Genomic DNA, 22053 nt, shown 5'->3' with positions numbered 1-22053 from the left:
GGTATGATGTAATTATTGGTCCCAATTGAAACAGAGCTCATTTTTTTACTTTCACAGTACACAAAGTCTTGGCAGTGGTATAAAACTGTGATTTAAAGGAATACCAGGGAGACAATATCACAATAGTCTTGGCAATGGTATAAAACTGTGATTTAAAGGAATACCAGGGAGACAATATCACAATAAAAATACATGTATATCTCCATCGAAGGCAAAACAATAGTAATACAATTGTTAAAATTACTTTATTCACAAAATAAATGCTGTGAGTTGGGGACACAATACAAATGACCAAGACTGTTCATCAGAAAAACAACATAAAAGGCAGTGTTAGTGGAACAGGCTGGTCCGAAATATACATGTACAAACCAAACAAGCTCCTTTCCACATGTAAAAAGACATATACAGCAACATGTGTCTCTAAATCAGACTTTCACAAAACTCACACTAATGTATTGGTTTAGCACAGGGAATATAAACTGTTCCAATGTGTTGATAGAACGGGTTGTATTCTGAATTTCTGATGATAATATTTAATGTGGACAACATTGTTCCCTTATCTTATCTGTTAAAAATATGTTTAAACTAGATTTATTACTAAATGTTCTACTGTACTTTACATAGTTATCAATAATAATACCAGTACTAAATGTGTTCAATAGGTCACATAAACAATGAACCACAATTAAATGGGCACACAAAAATAAATGCAAAATGGATATTCATGGAGATGGGCATAACACTGGACGGATGGGTCATCCATGTTTATCTTGATACAGCTATGTCCAAACATAACACTGGACAGATGTGTCATCCACGCTTATCTTGATACAGCTATGTCCAAACATAACACTGGACGGATGGGTCATCCACGCTTATCTTGATACAGCTATGTCCAAACATAACACTGGACAGATGTGTCATCCACGTTTATCTTGATACAGCTATGTCCAAACATAACACTGGACAGATGTGTCATCCACGTTTATCTTGATACAGATATGTCCAAACATAACACTGGACGGATGGGTCATCCACGCTTATCTTGATACAGCTATGTCCAAACATAACACTGGACGAATGTGTCATCCACGCTTATCTTGATACAGCTATATGTCCAAACATAACACTGGACAGATGTGTCATCCACGTTTATCTTGATACAGCTATGTCCAAACATAACACTGGACAGATGTGTCATCCACGTTTATCTTGATACAGCTATGTCCAAACATAACACTGGACAGATGTGTCATCCACGTTTATCTTGATACAGCTATGTCCAAACATAACACTGGACAGATGTGTCATCCACGTTTCGCTTATCTTGATACAGCTATGTCCAAACATAACACTGGACAGATGTGTCATCCACGCTTATCTTGATACAGCTATGTCCAAACATAACACTGGACAGATGTGTCATCCACGCTTATCTTGATACAGCTATGTCCAAACATAACACTGGACGGATGTGTCATCCACACTTATCTTGATACAGCTATGTCCAAACATAACACTGGACAGATGTGTCATCCACACTTATCTTGATACAGCTATGTCCAAACATAACACTGGAAGGATGGGTCATCAATGTTTATCTTGATACAGCTATGTCCAAACATAACACTGGACAGATGTGTCATCCACGCTTATCTTGATACAGCTATGTCCAAACATAACACTGGACAGATGGGTCATCCACGCTTATCTTGATACAGCTATGTCCAAACATAACACTGGACAGATGTGTCATCCACGCTTATCTTGATACAGCTATGTCCAAACATAACACTGGACAGATGTGTCATCCACGCTTATCTTGATACAGCTATGTCCAAACATAACACTGGACAGATGTGTCATCCACGTTTATCTTGATACAGCTATGTCCAAACATAACACTGGACAGATGTGTCATCCACGCTTATTTTGATACAGCTATGTCCAAACATAACACTGGACAGATGTGTCATCCACGCTTATCTTGATACAGCTATGTCCAAACATAACACTGGACAGATGGGTCATCCACGCTTATCTTGATACAGCTATGTCCAAACATAACACTGGACAGATGTGTCATCCACGCTTATCTTGATACAGCTATGTCCAAACATAACACTGGGTCATCCACGCTTATCTTGATACAGCTATGTCCAAACATAACACTGGACGGATGTGTCATCCACGCTTATCTTGATACTGCTATGTCCAAACATAACACTGGACGGATGTGTCATTTACGCTTATCTTGATACAGCTATGTCCAAACATAACACTGGACAGATGTGTCATCCACGCTTATCTTGATACAGCTATGTCCAAACATAACACTGGACGGATGGATCATCCACGCTTATCTTGATACAGCTATGTCCAAACATAACACTGGACGGATGTGTCATCCACGTTTATCTTGATACAGCTATGTCCAAACATAAGTTCCTCACAAACAATCATTAGGATTCCTTATGTTGATTTAATTTCTATTCTAACAAATAAAAATAAACATGAAATTGACATCCTTAAAAAAAATCATTACTAAAAGGACTTTCTCAATTAAGCAAGAATAAACTGAGAGCAGTTTTCAATTAAAAGAACCATAACCATGGTAAAATGCTCTCAATTTGACTCATTTATACACTTTAAACATTATAATAGACTACACTATACATTGTATAGGATAAACATATCAAACAGATTTCTTTGGCCTACACTGACTAGTACCTAGAATAAAAACTAAGATACCAAAATGATAGGCTGCCATTTCACAATGTATGATGTTGAGTTGATCAGAACCCGATGATATTGCCTCAACTATCTTGAACAATTCAACTTATACAAAAATAACTTGAGAGACAACTAGATACCATAGGATTTCAAATGTTAATATGAGATCTAAGTCTATTAACCCTAATAGTGATCTAAAACAGAACTCTGGGCCTCTGTTTATGAACAGTCTAAAGTCGGAGACACTGACTCCGAAAATCATTTTATTCCATTCCTTTAAATAATATATGTAAAGAATGGTACACTTTGAGATTTTCGTCAAGTTCATCATGAATGCTTTGCTAGAAGGCGTTACAATGAGATGAAGATTTGCCGTCAAGTGCGACTTGAGACTGTTCGTAAACATGGACCCTGGCCCAAATATCACAAAAATACTGCCATCTCAACACGTTCTTACTCCTTTTAAAAGTGTATTTAGGTGCTCATTGAATGTGTTGAAAAAAAACTTGTCACAATGTTTTAAAAAGAGAAGGAAAAAATGTACTTGAAATGAGTTCTTAAATTGTACTGTATTACATTTTTCCTGCATACCGGTAATAGTTTTTCTTCCGAATACTGACCAAATTTACAATCAACAAATTCTATGTCAGTGGCTCACAGGAGGAAAAAACATGTAAGACTTTAAATCACTTGACATTGAGAAATGACTCAAGCATTTTTGTGATATTGGGGCCCGGTCTAGCAACTTCTTGGGAGTATATATGCCAAAACTAAATATATATATAAAATCATGAAATGAATCTCTCATATGATTCAACAGAGGTAATCTGTCAGAAAAATATTGCAAGTCTATGAATAAGTGTTTTCAATGCCTATTTCGTATAAATCTCTGATGTAAACTAAACTATAACACTGAGTCATTGCCACTAACGTCTTGAGACTAAGTTTGCGACTCAGAATAGCAAATTAAAAATGTTACGAAATATTTATCTAATGAAGTTATTATTATTGTAACATATGCAGCAAAAATTATCATTTGCTGTGCTAATAGCAAATTTACAATAAAATTCAAATTCGCAGATTTAAGTCTGGATCTCAGACTCACATGGGTTGAAGATTTGCTTCGGGCCAGAGCCTTACACAGTACTATCCAAGAGTCCAGAGGATGACTTCAAATCCCTGATGTATGCAACAATGATCTCAATACGATTGTTGATCGCCTTGTTCTCTTCCGACGTCAATCAAGACACTAGTGAATATGAACTTTGGAAAAATCTGGTTGTATGTCCATATAGTGGATATTTGAGACAAAAAGTATCACAGAGAGGTCAGTGTTGGCCACTGGTCAGTTATGTACAGAGGAAAACAGCCATAGGTCAGCTAAATGTCCTCCTCTGTGGTTTCAGGGACTAGATATTCACGGTTTTCATAAGTCCAGAAGTCATTCAGGTCTATCAAAATACTGACAACTGTGTCCCCCTTCCCACTGAAATAGAAAATATATACTCCAGATATTATGTACTGTTTCAGTCTACATACAAAAATGATTTCTATTCAAGCGGCAAAACAGTTAGCTTATCAAAATTAAACATACCGGGTATGTAAAATAAAAAGGTGGATTTCTGTTTTTAAGATCATCCTATTCTGTGGCCCTCTTATAATGGATACCTGAGCAGAACCGGAGATCATCAGGGAAATGAACCCTGGCAATCAGCTGTGCGTTTTATTTTGTGGCAAGGAAGCTTACTTGAAGAGCATCACAACAATATGCAAAACACTTATTCGTTTACCACAAGGATACACCTGACTAATAGTTAACTATCATGGCCAAAGATATGGGCCTTGCTACACATAAGCCTACTTTTTCTAGTAGTTGCAAGTTGATACATGTATTTTCAAATAGTATAAATGATCATAGTGAGTACCATGTGACTAGATCATCTAGAGATAGTCGTAGAGGATCTACTGGTTTCACCATGTCAAATATCTCATCCTTTACATCCTGGAAGGAGACAGGCTCCTGACCATGTGTTCGCATCTGCTCCTGGATTGCCTGCAAGGCGGGTAAGACAACAGTTGTAAAGTATGGTAGGCCTGCCATGGGAGCATAATTATGTTATTACACACGTTGTCACAAATACAGTTACTAGCAATTCAAAGTTACTGCTGTTCAATATAGTCCAACGGTTGATGAGGTAATTCAGGTTTTAACTTTAAAGTTGATTTGTCAGCATTTTTTCATTTTAACTTATCAGCAGGTAAATTGATATTTTTTAACAAATTTTGGCTACCGGTAAGTTTGAAAGATTAATATCAGCAGCAGTGTCTAGCACTCTCGAAAGATATTTTTTCTTTCTAATATACAAAGGGTAAAATGCAATAAAGAAAACAGTCAGGGTCCGAATACAATATATGGTCATCTACCATGCTGTTATTCACAGTTTTAAAAAAAACATACCTTCAAACAACAGCGTCAACCACAAAAATAAGTAGTTTTTCTTTCACACAAAACAATTTAATATGGTTGAAAACACACCGACATGCAACATGAATGTTCCTCTTCCAAGTGTGCGGGGTAAACTTATATTTTTTTGGTAAATGTTAAGTACATGTACATTGTTTGTTTGAAACTCCTATGATTGCTTGTTCTTTCTTCCCAGAGAATCATGTCACTGTTCTTACACTCAAGTTATAAAAAATCATATTTAAATAGTTTAATCCACATTCATTTATGATGAGTAAAATGTAAATGGGTCCGTGTATTGAAAACACAAAATGTTACCCATATGTAAGTAGATGAAATTATGGTAAAATGCAAGTATACCAAGCAAAATGTTACAAAACAACAGATGAATCCAAACAGGAGTGTCACTACGCGATGACTGTCTGTGTCACTATCTGATGAGTGTCTACTAGGGTACACTGGCTACAGGTATTACAGGACGTCTAGAGCACTATAATGCATTCTTCATAGAAAAATTAAAGGTTGAATCACAACCAAACACGTGTATCTATTCAAGCTTTGTACCGTAAGTGTTGAAATATAAAAATTGTGCAAGACATGAATGTAGCATTGTGATGTATTTTAAAATTTACAAACATATAGTATATTAAATCTAATCTCTGGTGTTAGCATGGTGGATGATATTATCAGAATTCATGAAAATGTATGATGATGAAACACAGCGCATTAAGTAGATGCAATAAAAAAATCATTATTATTAATGAAAACTGTCTAAATAACTACTAAAAATAAAATCTGTGAAGCTAACAGACTTCTACATTTATCTTAAGTTTCTAGCTCTTGAAGCTATAAATAATTGAGTGTTTTGCAAATAAAGTAATGATTTAGTGTACAAAAGGCTGGAAATAATTTTAGGACAGAATGTAGCAAGATTGATAGCTCGCTTTCATTTCATGACAAGTAGTTTTTGCAATGTGTGTTTTAGGTTTAACAAAACTGCAAATTAGTCAACTGATGCGAACAAATTGAGGAATTATAAACAATAATCCAAATTACTCTTTCTAAAGCATCCATATATAGTTTTACAAGGAAACACAGAGCTCAATTTCCAAGTAATTTGTCCCACTATGCGATTAACAAACTTACAATATGTAATGAATGTTCATTTAAATCAACATCACATACATTTGAAAAAAAGAGAGTATTATTTAGGTTTTAATTATCTTGATTAAAACACCGTCAAACATACATGGATATCTTTTAATGAAGTTGTACTAGTAGATCCTTGTCAAGTGACATGATGCCTGAACCAGGGAGGCATAGCAAGTATGTTAGCTTCATCATTTTGCCAGGTATACTTACTGGGATTTCAGCCGCATATTTTTTCATGACCCCCTAATAAATTTGGCATGAAAAGTTTTTACAAATACAAGTTATGCACGGATTAACAGTGATTGTTAAAATAGATTGTAAACAAGAGTGCCGTAGATTGAACTTCAATCCTAAACTGTTTTTTTTTCAGTTCAGTTAGGGGCATACCATAAAAATTATTAAAGCCAGAGTAAGGAGGCTTACTTCATATGAGCGTATTGTCTTTGCAAACAAATGCACCAAGTTTAATTTGAATATCTTGAAATTTTGGCCAATGACACAAAGGCCATTGAAATACCCCAACCTTATTTTTTTAAAAAGCTTATTTTTATATTTCCTGTTCATACAAAATAGCCCATACAATATGTCTTTCAGAAAATGTAATTCACTAGCCAGTACACGTTGTCTTCACCATCTCTTTGTATTTAAACTTAGACCATGACACCATGGCTATGACATTTTCTCATATTCATCAAAATAACATTCCCAATTGATCCCCTACTCATATGCCATAGCCTTTACCAGGCCAATAGGGCTACAGAAAGTAAGCCATAATTCTTCTTACCCTGAAGAAATAGTTCAGTGAGAATACATTGAGGTGGCCTCTCTGTTGCACGTCGAGGATCCTGAACAAGTAACGCAGGGCTTCTGGTTCCTTCCTGTTCTCCAGGGCCAAGACAAAGTCCAAGTATGTCTTGTAGTCCTGAAGGGTAGACAATAGAAGTATGTATCAGCGATTCTAATTTCAAATGCAAGGTACGGTAGATGTAACATAATTTTACCTTTGCATAATTGACAAATTATTTCTACCTTGCTGCATACTTTGAAAGTAGCATGCAATTCAATTACAATGTGTAAAACTATGTTTAAATATACCTTACACTTTCAGCATTTAAAAAAGAAGAAGTTCTCATATAGTTAATAATATCATGCTTACCATTTCTCCCTCGTATGTGAGACACTCCTGGAACACTCTGTCTAAAAACACATCTGTTAAAGTGCCAGTCCCATATCTGTGAATAAAAAAACAATTTTAATATAAGTAAATAATAAGTCTCCATTTTCTTTCACAGTAATATAAGTTAAGAATCCAGTTTTATAGACAAACATTATAGAAAATAGCCTGTAAGTGCCAAGATCAGTTTGCTGGACAAGCTAGAAAGCATCTCTACAAACTTGATCATGCCAATACATCTGTTGCTCATTTTATGAAGATTCTCCAAGTTTAGCAAAACATCAACCAATACTGATGGAGACAGGATTTTTTCTGCGCAATGACACAAGGCACAGTCGTACATGCATACATGAAATGAATGTTAAGCAGGCATTTATTTAAAAAATTATATAGGTAACAGTATCATAGACACCACAGCGGGTACCTTGCCAGTTCCTCCTTGGAAAGCATGCCATTGTGGTCCTTGTCTAGGTTAAGGTACTGGCCGTACACTCTGAGAGCTGATGGAGCAGAGAACCAGTTAGACTCCTGCATCTCCTTCGACAGGTCCTCATCACGCAACTGAGGAAATATACAAGCAAATTAGATAGTTTTATTTGCTTTAGTTTCAATTTTGCTTAAGTTTGCTTAATTTCTTAATATTATGTTACACATGGACTTACCTCAAGCATGTCATCTAGGGAGCCACAGGAAAGGACATCCTGTATCTTAATGTTATGTTACACAGGGACGTACCTCAAGTAGGTCATCTAGGAAGCCACAGGCAAGGGCATCCTGTATCTTAATGTTATGTTACACATGGACTGACCTCAAGCAGGTCATCTAGGAGGCTACAGGCAAGGGCATCCTGTATCTTAATGTTATGTTACACATGGACTTACCTCAAGCAGGTCATCTAGGAGGCTACAGGCAAGGGCATCCTGTATCTTAATGTTATGTTACACATGGACTTACCTCAAGCAGGTCATCTAGGAGCCTACAGGCAAGGGCATCATGTATCTTAATGTTATGTTACACATGGACTTACCTCAAGCAGGTCATCTAGGAAGCCACAGGCAAGGGTGTCCTGTATCTTAATGTTATGTTACACATGGACGTACCTCAAGCAGGTCATCTAGGAAGCCACAGGCAAGGGCATCCTGTATCTTAATGTTATGTTACACATGGACGTACCTCAAGCAGGTCATCTAGGAAGCTACAGGCAAGGGTGTCCTGTATCTTAATGTTATGTTACACATGGACTTACCTCAAGCAGGTCATCTAGGAAGCTACAGGCAAGGGCGTCCTGTATCTTAATGTTATGTTACACATGGACTTACCTCAAGCAGGTCATCTAGGAAGCTACAGGCAAGGATGTCCTGTATCTTTATCTTGCCTTTCCTCATTGGATCAAGGAAGAAGAAAAACTTGCGCACTGCTGTACACACATAGAACGAGTAAAACGACTTCTCCAGACCATTCAACTACAAATGTAAAATGCAAATGGTTGATAAAAATAGCTGTACTGGAATAAATTGAGATTTTGTAAGCCTCATATGACTAATATTATCCTTAAGAATCAATGATAATATCTTAAGTTTTGGAGGCTACTAATCTGTTTAAAAATAATCACTATCTTTTATTCTGAATGAAGAGTTATCAAAGCTTATAAGAGTTTTTCCCTAAAAGGTGCCTAAGGCTGCATGGTACTCAACACACATTCTGAAAATTTCTGAAAGCGATTTTTCATCTGTACAATACAATATTGTCTAGGCATGCTTCTACTTAAGTCTGAAACGCATGTCATTTATTTCCTTACAAAGAGTCAAATGCTGAGACTAGAAAATACAGAAACTGAATTAGCCATTTTTATTTATATAAATATGTATCTGTCAAGAAAGCATATATACATGTAGGCAGTGCAAAGTTTCAGTTTGTATACATGCCATTGCAGTTTTTATGTACCGTATTAAAGCTATTGTATCAGCAAATGTTTTCAATTTCAGAAAAATGATATTCCCATGACAGAACTGGTAAAAAAAGTAGGTGGGGAAAATTAAAAAAAAGAATATCCCTCATAATATAATGTCATTGGTGAATGTAATTATGCAACCCAGAAAAAATAGAGTTCAGCCATTTAGCAATCATAGCACTTTTTGTCGCATTTCAAGCAAATAAATCAACTGCGTAACATGCGGTCATCATTATTGAACCAAAAGATTGATTTATGTCAAAATAAGTTGTGGTGAAACTTGCATGCCATGGTGCGGCATGGGCCTCTTACCTGGTTATGAATCTATACAATTTTAGAACAATCGTTAGAGATATTTGTTTCATAATAACATACAAACATGTATATGATTATTAATATATCATAAGCTAAAACACACATATAATTTCATCTAATTATTTGGATAAACATGTATTTGTAAAGCATCAAAAACACCAACAAACAATTGGTCACTCAGTAAAACATAAAACAGCAAAAAGTATTACCGGGTAGATTATCATGTATTTGGAAAAGAAACACTTACCTGGGGTAAAGTAGGTATAAGTTCCAAAATGTAGTTCTCCAAATCCTACAAAGCATATTCAAAAGCAATAATTTGTTAGCAAGTACATCAATTCAAAGCTGCATGTTTTAACAACACAAAAAACTTAAAGTAGTCAAAAAAGGTACCTGTAGTAATATTGAGATACCCAAGTGTCCAAATTGAATACATCAGGTTATACTTGAATACAATGTAGCAAATACTATATCTTTCTTTTTCAAGTGATCAAGATGTATATAACTAGTACATTGTATAACTCACAGATTCTTTGAGGTAGCCCTGGCCAGCAACGTCATACAATGACAGACCAATACGGGTCTGGTGAAGCCAGACTTTCCGCATCACATAGTTGAAAAATTGCATGATGGAGATTCTACCATAAGGATCTGTTTGTAACAACTTCGTGAACACACTGGATTTGAAAAATTGCCTGAAAAAAATAAGCCTATGCAAAATATGAACTGATAACTATTTCTAGTACATGTATATTGTCAACACACAGAGGGCAATTATGGCAGAGAAAATTTACATTACAAGTATGATTGTTTACAGATAATATTAAAACAAATGAAATCACTGACTGGCATTTTTGTCCTGCCTCAGTAGCGACTTTCTGAAAGTCCTCAAAGTTGATCATCTGGTCATCTCCGACCAGGGGAGGTGTGTGGTACTGGTCAAGCAGGAACCAGAGGCGCTGTAATAGATTTTTTTTCAATAAACCAAGGGTACATGGTAAACACTAAGCAAGTATACCCAAAAAACATGACGCTGTTTGTCATTCAACCATTCAAACTCTGCTCTTTTCATGAATCTATTTTCCGATTCTATGACACAAACAATGATTATCTTATCTCTAAACTCCAAAACAATGCAATTTATTCCGATGAAAAGCATTCCATCAGCCCTCATTTTAGAGAATCTGCAATGACAGGAGTGATAAAAGTCATTCCTCATTCTTGCCGGAAGTTGTGTATTAATATATAGAAGCCAGGTGTTCATTGAACCATAAATTTACACACTTAAGTGTGTATGTATATACAGATACAATGCAGCAGAAACTGCTTGCTGTGAAGTCGGTATTTCATACGTAACTGATCATCAAATTTAGACTTAAGAAGATAAATCAGGAAAAATGATTCTTATTAAGCGCAGTATTCTCAAAAAGACACGCACATTGCATGTTTAATAGAACATTAAGGTACACGAAGAATAAAAGTGAACAAATCATTAATCATTTAAATCATCAAATTCTCATTATCACACTGCCACAATAAAACTTTAAATCAACCTCGAAAGATTCAAGGTAGAGCAAACAACTAGTTAAAAGAATTGAACTGAAAGAATGATGAGCTCCCACTTAAGGGATTGATAATACATATTATGATGTATTGCATCATCAAGTACCTGTAATTCATCATTGTCTAACAATTCTCTACTTCGTCTCTGAAGGAACACTGCTCGAGATTCTTCTCGCAACTTCAACAACAATGGTTCTTCTTCAGAAGGCAACTGAATAAACAATCAAACAGTAAAATTTACGGAAAATAAAGTTAATTATGATAATAAAAATTACTGTTGATCATTAAGACCTAACTCTAAAAATGTGTAATGAGTGATTTAAGTATATATATATATATATATATATATATACTCAGGGCTTTTTCTATAGTACCCACGGGTCCGACTATCAGACCCATTCCCAAAGCAAAATATAAGATATTTTTCCCAATCTTCAGAAAAAAATCCCAATCCAAAAAAAAAAAAAAAATTTTTTTTTTTTTTTTTTAGAAATTATTTTTTCCTGTACTGGTTCATTTTCAACATCCTAATAAATTATGTCATGTGAAGTTTTTTTGGTAATTGAACTCAGAAATCATTGATTTTCATCACATTCAGAGATCGGAAATATGAAATATTATCTGTCATGATTTATTGCAATAGATATTTACACCCCAAGGATTGATATTTCAGCCTTTGCGGGTCTTTTAAAGGGAAAAAAAACTAATATTAAATCATTACCTATTTCGCAGGAGACTAGACAGCTTTTTCTTTTAACTGTAAAATTTCCCAGTTTTGGCATTTTCACGAAGCAAAATTTCCCAAAATGTCTAGGGTCTTTTTCCCAAAATGGGCAGAAAAAGCCCTGTATACTTAAATCACTCATTACACATTATATATATATATATTTAAAAGAATAATACATACTTTCTGTTGGACTCTACAATCTTAAAGAAGCTGAATCATATACCAAGTGCTTTAGCTTGAATTTTGATTTGCATCACAGCAGAACCTAGCCTACCTTATCATAGAGCCTTGGCAGTTTGAGGGTGTGGTGACTGTGGTCCACCCCCTTCCAGTCATGGTACAGTTCTGTGAACTGCTGCATTTCCTCTGCCTTCTGCTCCTCTTCTGCCACCGGCTCTATATGTGCAGCAACATCAAGAAATGGTTTGACATTGATGTTGACAGTAATTAACATTAAAAACATTTACTCAATATAATGTACCAGTCATTTGTAACCACCCGTGACCCCCAGCCATCCTAGGTAAAGCCCATTCCTGCTATTTTCAACCGCGTAAAAACAAAACCACCACATTCACTCGGCACTGCAGGGCCACATGGAGGTTAAAAACACAGCCTTTATCCCCCCATACCCTAGCCGTGGTTACAATTGACTGGTGCATCATACCTTCAATAGATTAACATTTGAAATTATTCACAAAGATAAGAACTTATAAACTAGGCATATGTTGTCATGATCATGCCAACAATTTGGGACAATTCTTTTTTTTAATCCGGGGGGGGGGGGGGGTACTTTGCCAAAACCGTGACAGTGAACGCTAGGCTATTTGCATTATGAATTTATATACCTTCAGATTTTATATAGTTATTTTTTTTAAAAGTCATCAGAAAGCATACTTTTCTTCCTATCCACATATTTTTTCAACGACGTCTTCCACTCCATTATATTAGAACGACCAGAAGATTTGCCTGTCAATGTCATGATAGTAATATTAGGCCATTTCATAGATATTTTCAATCAAATAATTTTGTGCAGCAAGTTGTGATTTGTTTGTCGTCCATCTTTGATTTTCGCTCTCCGTGTGTTTTGTAACGAGCTCTCTGATTGGACGTAGCAATTGATTACAACGTAAAAATTAAATACAGTATGGATTTTGATAAACGACAGTGTGGATTTAGGCAGGTGCGTGTTTACACAATTACGTCATTGATATCTGTGTAAAACACATGAGTACACCACAGCGAACAAAATTGCTGGTTTGTAAAACCTTGGAAGAGGCTTTAAGGAAAATCCAGGATCTGGAAATGCAAGATAATTTGTGCCTGACTCTAGTACGAAGAATTTTGGAAAGACGGTATTAAATATTTCCATAATTTTATGCATTATTTAACTATTGATGCTTGCAAATCATTTTTTTTCAGCAAAGCACACAGTGATTTGGTGGGAATGAGCTGAATTTTGACCTTTACAAAATGTATTGACATTTAACCTAAACTAACCTAAACAAGTTAAACAAATGACAATTGGCTTTATAATGGTAGTCCTAGTTGGGCCTCATGTTCTACAGCACTGTAGTTTATCAAATGACCATATTATCTTTATACTGGTAGTCATAGCTGGGGGACACGTTCTAAAGCACTGTAGTTTATCAAATCACCATATATCTTTACACAGGTGGTAATAGCTTTGGGACACGTTCTAAAGCACTGTAGTTTATCAAATGACCATATATCTTTTAACAGGTAGTCATAGCTCGGGGACACGTTCTAAAGCACTGTAGTTTATCAAATGACCATATATCTTTATACAGGTAGTCATAGCTCGGGGACACGTTCTAAAGCACTGTAGTTTATCAAATGACCATATATCTTTATACTGGTAGTAATAGTATTGGGACACAATCTAAAGCACTGTAGTTTATCAAATGACCATATATCTTTATATAGGAAGTCATAGCTCGAGGACACGTTCTAAAGCACTGATGTTTATCAAATGATCATATATCGTTATACTGGTAGTAATAGCTTTGGGACACGTTCTAAAGCACTGTAGTTTATCAAATGACAATATATCTTTATACTGGTGATCATAGGTGGGGGACACATTATAAAGCACTGTAGATTATCAAATGACCATATATCTTTATACTGGTAGTAATAGCTTTGGGATACGTTCTAAAGCACTGTAGTTTATCAAATGACCATATATCTTTATACTGGTAGTCATAGCTGGGGGACACGTTCTAAAGCACTGTAGTTTATCAAATGACCATATATCTTTATACAGGTATTCATAGCTGTGGGACACGTTCTAAAGCACTGTAGTTTATCAAATGACCATATATCTTTATACTAGTAGTCATAGCTGGGGGACACGTTCTAAAGCACTGTAGTTTATCAAATGACCATATATCTTTATACAGGTAGTAATAGCTTTGGGACACGTTCTAAAGCACTGTAGTTTATCAAATGACCATATATCTTTCAACAGGTAGTCATAGCTGGGGAACACGTTCTAAAGCACTGTAGTTTATAAAATGACCATATATCTTTATACAGGTAGTCATAGCTCGGGGACACGTTCTAAAGCACTGTAGTTTATCAAATGACCATATATCTTTATACTGGTAGTAATAGCATTTGGACACGTTCTAAAGCACTGTAGTTTATCAAATGACCATATATCTTTATACTGGTGATCATAGGTGGGGGACTAATTCTAAAGCACTGTAGATTATCAAATGACCATATATCTTTATACTGGTAGTAATAGCTTTGGGACACGTTCTAAAGCACTGTAGTTTATCAAATGACCATATATCTTTATACTGGTAGTCATAGCTGGGGGACACGTTCTAAAGCACTGTAGTTTATCAAATGACCATATATCTTTATACAGGTAGTCATAGCTGGGGGACACGTTCTAAAGCACTGTAGTTTATCAAATGACCATATATCTTTATACTGGTAGTCATAGCTCGGGAACACGTTCTAAAGCACTGTAGTTTATCAAATGACCATATATCTTTATACTGGTAGTAAAAGCTTTGGGACACGTTCTAAAGCACTGTAGTTTATCAAATCACCATATATCTTTATATAGGTAGTCATAGCTCGAGGACACGTTCTAAAGCACTGTAGTTTATCAAATGATCATATATCGTTATACTGGTAGTAATAGCTTTGGGACACGTTCTAAAGCACTGTAGTTTATCAAATGACAATATATCTTTATACTGGTGATCATAGGTGGGGGACACATTCTAAAGCACTGTAGCTTATCAAATGACCATATATCTTTATACTGGTAGTAATAGCTTTGGGACACGTTCTAAAGCACTGTAGTTTATCAAATGACCATATATCTTTATACTGGTAGTCATAGCTGGGGGACACGTTCTAAAGCACTGTAGTTTATCAAATGACCATATATCTTTATACAGGTAGTCATAGCTGGGGGACACGTTCTAAAGCACTGTAGTTTATCAAATGACCATATATCTTTATACTGGTAGTCATAGCTCGGGAACACGTTCTAAAGCACTGTAGTTTATCAAATGACCATATATCTTTATACTGGTAGTAAAAGCTTTGGGACACGTTCTAAAGCACTGTAGTTTATCAAATCACCATATATCTTTATACGGGTAGACATAGCTCGAGGACACGTTCTAAAGCATTGTAGTTTATCAAATGACCATATATCTTTATACTGGTGATCATAGCTGGGGAACACGTTCTAAAGCACTGTAGTTTATCAAATCACCATATATCTTTCAACAGGTAGTCATAGCTGGGGAACACGTTCTAAAGCACTGTAGTTTATAAAATGACCATATATCTTTATACAGGTAGTCATAGCTCGGGGACACGTTCTAAAGCACTGTAGTTTATCAAATGACCATATATCTTTATACTGGTAGTAATAGCATTTGGACACGTTCTAAAGCACTGTAGTTTATCAAATGACCATATATCTTTATACTGGTGATCATAGGTGGGGGACTAATTCTAAAGCACTGTAGATTATCAAATGACCATATATCTTTATACTGGTAGTAATAGCTTTGGGACACGTTCTAAAGCACTGTAGTTTATCAAATGACCATATATCTCTATACTGGTAGTCATAGCTGGGGGACACGTTCTAAAGCACTGTAGTTTATCAAATGACCATATATCTTTATACTGGTAGTCATAACTGGGGGACACGTTCTAAAGCACTGTAGTTTATCAAATGACCATATATCTTTATACAGGTAGTCATAGCTCGGGAACACGTTCTAAAGCACTGTAGTTTATCAAATGACCATATATCTTTATACTGGTAGTAAAAGCTTTGGGACACGTTCTAAAGCACTGTAGTTTATCAAATCACCATATATCTTTATACGGGTAGACATAGCTCGAGGACACGTTCTAAAGCACTGTAGTTTATCAAATGACCATATATCTTTATACTGGTGATCATAGCTGGGGAACACGTTCTAAAGCACTGTAGTTTATCAAATCACCATATATCTTTATACAGGTAGTCATAGCTGGGGGACACGTTCTAAAGCACTGTAGTTTATCAAGTGACAATATATCTTTATACGGGTAGTCATAGCTGGGGGACACGTTCTAAAGCACTGTAGTTTATCAAGTGACAATATATCTTTATACTGGTAGTCATAGCTTTGGGACACGTTCTAAAGCACTGTAGTTTATCAAATGACCATATATCTTTCAACAGGTAGTCATAGCTGGGGAACACGTTCTAAAGCACTGTAGTTTATAAAATGACCATATATCTTTATACAGGTAGTCATAGCTCGGGGACACGTTCTAAAGCACTGTAGTTTATCAAATGACCATATATCTTTATACTGGTAGTAATAGCATTTGGACACGTTCTAAAGCACTGTAGTTTATCAAATGACCATATATCTTTATACTGGTGATCATAGGTGGGGGACTAATTCTAAAGCACTGTAGATTATCAAATGACCATATATCTTTATACTGGTAGTAATAGCTTTGGGACACGTTCTAAAGCACTGTAGTTTATCAAATGACCATATATCTCTATACTGGTAGTCATAGCTGGGGGACACGTTCTAAAGCACTGTAGTTTATCAAATGACCATATATCTTTATACTGGTAGTCATAACTGGGGGACACGTTCTAAATCAAATGACCATATATCTCTATACTGGTAGTCATAGCTGGGGGACACGTTCTAAAGCACTGTAGTTTATCAAATGACCATATATCTTTATACTGGTAGTCATAACTCGGGAACACGTTCTAAAGCACTGTAGTTTATCAAATGACCATATATCTTTATACTGGTAGTAAAAGCTTTGGGACACGTTCTAAAGCACTGTAGTTTATCAAATCACCATATATCTTTATATAGGTAGTCATAGCTCGAGGACACGTTCTAAAGCACTGTAGTTTATCAAATGATCATATATCGTTATACTGGTAGTAATAGCTTTGGGACACGTTCTAAAGCACTGTAGTTTATCAAATGACAATATATCTTTATACTGGTGATCATAGGTGGGGGACACATTCTAAAGCACTGTAGATTATCAAATGACCATATATCTTTATACTGGTAGTAATAGCTTTGGGACACGTTCTAAAGCACTGTAGTTTATCAAATGACCATATATCTTTATACTGGTAGTCATAGCTGGGGGACACGTTCTAAAGCACTGTAGTTTATCAAATGACCATATATCTTTATACAGGTAGTCATAGCTGGGGGACACGTTCTAAAGCATTGTAGTTTATCAAATGACCATATATCTTTATACTGGTAGTAATAGCTCGGGAACACGTTCTAAAGCACTGTAGTTTATCAAATCACCATATATCTTTATACTGGTAGTCATAGCTCGGGAACACGTTCTAAAGCACTGTAGTTTATCAAATGACCATATATCTTTATACTGGTAGTAAAAGCTTTGGGACACGTTCTAAAGCACTGTAGTTTATCAAATCACCATATATCTTTATACGGGTAGACATAGCTGGAGGACACGTTCTAAAGCACTGTAGTTTATCAAATGACCATATATCTTTATACGGGTAGTCATAGCTGGGGGACACGTTCTAAAGCACTGTAGTTTATCAAGTGACAATATATCTTTATACTGGTAGTCATAGCTTTGGGACACGTTCTAAAGCACTGTAGTTTATCAAATGACCATATATCTTTATACAGGTAGTCATAGCTGGGGGACACGTTCTAAAGCACTGTAGTTTATCAAATCACCATATATCTTTATACTGGTAGTCATAGCTGGGGGACACGTTCTAAAGCACTGTAGTTTATCAAATCACCATATATCGTTATACTGGTAGTCATAGCTGGGGGACACTTTCTAAAGCACTGTAGTTTATCAAATGACCATATATCTCTATGCTGGTGGTCATAGCTGGGGGACACGTTCTAAAGCACTGTAGTTTATCAAATGACCATATATCTTTATACCGGTAGTCATAGCTGGGGGACACGTTCTAAAGCACTATAGTTTATCAAATGACCATATATCTCTATACTAGTTATCATAGCTGGGGGACACGTTCTAAAGCACTGTAGTTTATCAAATGACCATATATCTCTACACTGGTGATTATAGCTGGGGGACACGTTCTAAAGCACTGTAGTTTGACATATGACTGTATATCTCTATACGAGTGATAAAAACTGGGGGACACGTTCTAAAGCACTGTAGTTTAACAGATGACTGTATATACTCCGGTACATATCTATACCTAACACTGGTTTATATGGCAGGAAGTATATTGTCTTCAGCTGTGTTCTTATTCCACTGGCCATACACATTTATATTAGAGATTTTGACTGGACTTTACCTTAAAAGCTCTGTTTTTTTATTAAATTCTCTTACCATATAACTCTATAAAGGTGACTTTCTCATGCACTGTAGGTCAATTGACAGATGTTCATTTTTTTTAGATTTGGCCTAAAAAGACCTGTAGCAGTTAACAAGCTATTAGATGCACAATAGCACAAAATGACCACCACCACTATCACCCTAAAGTGTGTGCTTGGTGTCTGTCTACACGTGCTTGCTTCTGGAATGTTGAAGAACAAACTGTGTTGAAACGCCAACTGGTAAGACTGTGCTTTGTGTTTGTAATTTTGTATGATAAGACATTTATTGTTTCCGCCAGGCCTAAAGGAAATGTCTATGAACAAGTACAGGTCTATACACAAGTACAGGATTGAAATATAAACAACGATTTAAAGAGTATTGAGTTGATGAGTGAGAACAAAAATGATATACCCATGTACATTTACATGTTCAATAAATAGTGCATCTCATACTCTGAATAATAATTCATTTTGCTATTAGGAGTTGGTCATGGACCTTTGCCGCCCTTCATCCAGAGCCTTCCACAGAGATGGCAGATATATCGCTGCCTGGACCAACAGTTGACCATGCCGTTGAGTCCATGATATCAGTAGCAGCCATGAAAACATCTACAGAATTACATCTGCGGCCGTGGCTATTAATGGATACATTCTGCACCACTTCCATGTGTAAGAATAGAACTTTCAGCAGTCCTCAGCATAAGCATTTCTGTATTTAAAACGAAAAATAATTAAAAATAAATAAATATAGTTTTAAATAATTATATACAGGCAAAGTAAATTATATAATTTGTTTCATGAATGTGTTGTTTTTTTAATTGCTGTTAAAGCAACAGTGTGCACCAGATGATCAAATTGCAAGTTTATTAAGTTTAGCAGTTATTTCATATTTTTCCATTCAAAAAGATTACTGGGTATGTCTACCTAGTAGAATTAATTTCTTATGCGTGATTGGCTAGTCGATGTTATCACATGATATAACCAAGTTAGGTGTATAGCTTTAATATACCACTTGATTGAAGTAAGCCTTCGTAGCACAGTTGATACAACACTGGACTTCAATTTCGGTGACACATTTTTTTTTACATGTTTGTACTTTTTTTACAATTATGACATAAAAGCGTAACACATTCTATTAAATAATTGTCCTGAGATATGTTACAGAAAAAAAACTTTTTTAGTTCCAATCTGGTGTACAGTCCCTTTAAGGCCTTATACCGTACTTGTAGACTTATTGTTTATGATAGTCTGTTTAATCATTTTATTGTATATGGGCAACATTTTATGTAACATCACTTTATGTAAAAAAAATTATAAAAAGTCACTGTGAATATAAACAGTTTTCAAACATGTACATTAAAATTGCAGGCTGTCAGTTTGAAACGTCTCTACTCTGACAGAAGGAAGGGAATGAATACCCAGGATTGTTCCTCAGGAAAATCTCTTCAACAGGCTGTTGTCAGTTTGCATGCTCTTTGGATGGAATTCCCCTACCTTGGCTTGCAGAGAATCTGTGATATAAAAGACCTCTTTTGTGCTGCATTGTGTCATTGATTTATTGTATTTTATATGTATTATGCCACTATTGTAAAAACAAATGGGCATATGTTTTAGCGTATGTTTTCAAACAGACACATTTATATTTCAAACAGACACATTTATATTTTTGAATAATTTGAAAATACATTTTGTAGGTTGACTTCAATCCATGAAACATTAATGGTAGGTTATATTTGACCAGAACATGACAAGTATTGTTTTCGGAGTTTTTTGGTCGAAGGTGAAGGTAATGGCTAACAGTGGTTATTCTGCACAATGAACCTTGAATTCTTTGACCTAGGACCATTAATATTTAGTGATTGATATATCAGTCCAACTCATATGTGAAAGGGACATGATGAAATTGAGCAAGAGCTTATTAGCATTGCAAATTATCATTTGTTCATTTTTAGCTCGACTATTCGAAGAATAGGTGGGCTATACTATCATTAACAATTCTGCGTTAAAGTTTTCATTTTATGTAATAAAATCAAGAGTTTTTATCCAATGGTAATCAAACTTGGTCAGACTATTTGTCGGCATGTTATCTTGAAGATGTATGAATATGGGTCATCCCTGGTCAAATTCTAGGTCACTAGGTCACATCTTAGAGAAAATATTTCCATGTCATAAATTCAACATTTTTTTCATATCTTTATGAAACTTGGTCAGAATATTTGTCTGCATACTATCTTGAAAGTTTTTTAATATGGGTCATCCCGGGTCAAATTCTAGGTCACTAGGTCAAATCTTAGGAAAATCATTCCACATCATAAATTGAACAATTTTTGTCAAATCTTTATGAAACTTGGTCAGAATATTTGTCTGCATAATATCTTAAAAGTTCTATAATATGGGTCATCCCCGGTCAAAACCTAGGTCACAAGGTCAAATTTTAGAAGAAAGAATCCCACAGTCATAAAAATTCATTAATTTTAGTCAAATCTTTTTTAAACTTGGTCAGAATATTTGTCTACATGTTGTCTTAATCATTTGTGAATATAGGTCACCTCAGATCAAAAACTAGGTCACTAGGTTAAATCTTAGGAAATACTTTCCTGATGTCATAAAAAAAATCCATGCTTACCAAAGCTATCCATATCAGTTAATAACTAAATTCAATTGTTATTTTATAAACACACATCCCAATCATGAATTTCAGATCTAACCATATTTTTCAAAAATTTAAATTTTAATTAACTTTAAAAATATTTGTGTACATGAAATCTTAGATGATAAAGTGTGTCATCTAGGGTCAAAAACTAGGTCTCTGGGACAGATCTTTTGGAAAAGCTGATGTATTTATAAAATGTTCGTTTTTCCTCACACAAATGGAATAGTTTCTGTTGATCAGGTTATTTGTATGAATGATATCTCCGATAAATATAAATATGGGTCTTTTTGGTTAAAAATACTAGGTCATTAGCTCAAATCCTAGGTTTGCAAAATTGCCAAATAAAAAATCAAGCTTTATGCGGCGTTGCCGCGTTGGCGTCTTGTTATTTTTTTATTTTGATAGGCACATTTTTATAATCTTAACCAAAT

At 35.3% G+C, this 22053-nt stretch overlaps 1 protein-coding gene and 1 long non-coding RNA gene across 3 annotated transcripts; one reads left to right on the top strand and one right to left on the bottom strand.

Annotated features, from left to right (window-relative positions):
- Positions 1-226: 226 nt before the first annotated feature.
- On the bottom strand, positions 227-13144 carry LOC128208426 (serine/threonine-protein phosphatase 2A regulatory subunit B'' subunit gamma-like). Of its 2 annotated transcripts, XM_052911986.1 has the most exons (13): positions 12974-13144; positions 12354-12475; positions 11459-11563; positions 10636-10748; positions 10316-10484; positions 10037-10081; positions 8843-8986; positions 7948-8084; positions 7506-7581; positions 7134-7271; positions 6560-6592; positions 4659-4786; positions 227-4219 (listed from the first exon to the last, which is right to left on the bottom strand). In XM_052911986.1, the coding sequence occupies exons 1-13, from the start codon at positions 13080-13082 to the stop codon at positions 4114-4116; spliced, it is 1425 nt and encodes a 474-aa protein (XP_052767946.1). In that variant the 5' UTR covers positions 13083-13144; the 3' UTR covers positions 227-4113. The 2 variants fall into 2 exon arrangements, with proteins under 2 accessions (XP_052767946.1, XP_052767947.1); XM_052911987.1 differs by lacking the exon at positions 6560-6592.
- Positions 13145-13309: 165 nt separating this feature from the next.
- LOC128207320 (uncharacterized) lies at positions 13310-21788 on the top strand. The gene is made up of 4 exons (XR_008256679.1): positions 13310-13431; positions 19051-19209; positions 19451-19638; positions 20338-21788. It is a non-coding gene; the product is annotated as an uncharacterized LOC128207320 (long non-coding RNA).
- Positions 21789-22053: the final 265 nt, after the last annotated feature.

The sequence above is a fragment of the Mya arenaria genome, chromosome 11, assembly GCF_026914265.1.
Source record: "Mya arenaria isolate MELC-2E11 chromosome 11, ASM2691426v1".
Classification (NCBI taxonomy): Eukaryota; Metazoa; Mollusca; class Bivalvia; order Myida; family Myidae; genus Mya; species Mya arenaria.
The sequence above is the reverse complement of the archived record's forward strand: the minus strand, read 5'-3'. Positions and strand labels throughout refer to the sequence as shown.

What these genes read in the sequence shown, in the direction of transcription:
- LOC128208426 (XM_052911986.1), bottom strand. Translation starts at nt 13,082, where the DNA reads ATGAAATGGCCTAATATTACTATCATGACATTGACAGGCAAATCTTCT. An exon ending in TCCAAGGAGGAACTGGCAAG is followed by an intron (nt 7,582 to 7,947) that starts GTACCCGCTGTG and finishes TTTTATTCACAG; the next exon opens with ATATGGGACTGGCACTTTAA. An exon ending in CACTGAACTATTTCTTCAGG is followed by an intron (nt 6,593 to 7,133) that starts GTAAGAAGAATT and finishes CAAATTTATTAG; the next exon opens with GGGGTCATGAAAAAATATGC.